General features: G+C 36.7%; 1 protein-coding gene across 1 annotated transcript in view; it reads right to left on the bottom strand.

Annotated features, from left to right (window-relative positions):
- Cab39l (calcium binding protein 39 like) overlaps window positions 1-911 on the bottom strand; it is a 37,876-nt gene extending 36,965 nt beyond the window's left edge. Inside the window, exon 1 of the mRNA XM_015484279.2 lies at window positions 716-911. Coding sequence (XP_015339765.1) covers window positions 716-847 — 132 coding nt within the window. The 5' untranslated portion in view covers window positions 848-911. The remainder of the gene's footprint in view (window positions 1-715) is intronic.
- Between the last annotated feature and the right edge of the window lie 285 nt (window positions 912-1,196).

The following is a 1,196-nucleotide window of genomic DNA, read 5'->3' as shown; positions in this document are numbered from 1 at the left end:
ATATATATATATATATATATAACCAGTCATGTTTTCAAAATGCTAATATAATTTATTAATACTTTACCCTATGGAAATTTAAAAATTACACTGATAAAATAATATGATGTCCTTCCTATTCTGAGATGTAATTCTCCATCTCCTTTCCCATCCAATATCTCTCCCTGGAAGTAGCTTCTGTTGTTGTCTCCTACGAGGTGTTCTGTGCATATGCACCCCAAGATGCTAGACAGAGTACTACATGTTCCTTTTATTACTTAACTGTACATGTTAGAGTTCATTCCATATGAGTTTGTGACACTCTGGCCTCTAGACTGTAATTTTATTTATTGACGCCTCTTGTGATCCACGTTATATACCGTCTGTTGACTACAATTAGGTCTAAAGAACAAAACTTTTTGCTTTTTAAAATTAAATTGACTCAACTGGACATGGTGGCTCACCCTGTCATTCCAACTATTCAGGAGGCTAAGGCACAAGGATCACAAGTTTGAGGCCAACCTTTGAGGCCAACCTCAGCAACTTAGCAAGACCCTGTCTCAAAATAAATAAATAAATAAATAAAAATTTTAAAAAAGAAAGGGCTGGGGTATAGCTCAGTGGCATAGCACTTCTTCTGGGTTCCATCCCAATATCTCAAAAAAAAAAAAAAATCGCTTCTTCAGAGACCAACTGATTTTGAATAACCTAGCAGATTCTGGAAAAACCCAATTACCTTAAAAGTAGCAAAGGCATCTGAAGCAATATCAAATGTTGACAACTCCACATACTTGAAGAAATCTCTGAATTGGTTAGAAAAGAGGATGATTTTGGCAAGTGGTTCATGTCGAATACATTCTCTCAGCATAATCCCACAACGTAAGGCAATCGGTGGAGCTTCATACCTAAAGCACAATGAAGAGAGAAACGGAGAACTCTGTTACCCCATTAACAAAATAATATCAATGATGTTCAACAGACCATTTCATACTGCTGCCCATGGGAACACTGATGCCATTTGTCACAGTTCATTCAAACAGGATTCATTCATTACCCATGGACTATCTGTTATGTGCCTGGCACTATTCTAGACACTGGGGATATGTTAGTAAACAGGGCAAGGTCACTGCCATGATAACCTTCATATTTTAGTGAGAATGTGTATGGAGGGACGAGGTAGAACATAACCAATGTAAAGATAATTTCATATATACATA

This window comes from Marmota marmota, unplaced genomic scaffold (assembly GCF_001458135.2).
Source record: "Marmota marmota marmota unplaced genomic scaffold, marMar, whole genome shotgun sequence".
NCBI lineage: Eukaryota > Metazoa > Chordata > Mammalia > Rodentia > Sciuridae > Marmota > Marmota marmota.
This window is presented reverse-complemented; position numbering and strand designations above follow the sequence as displayed.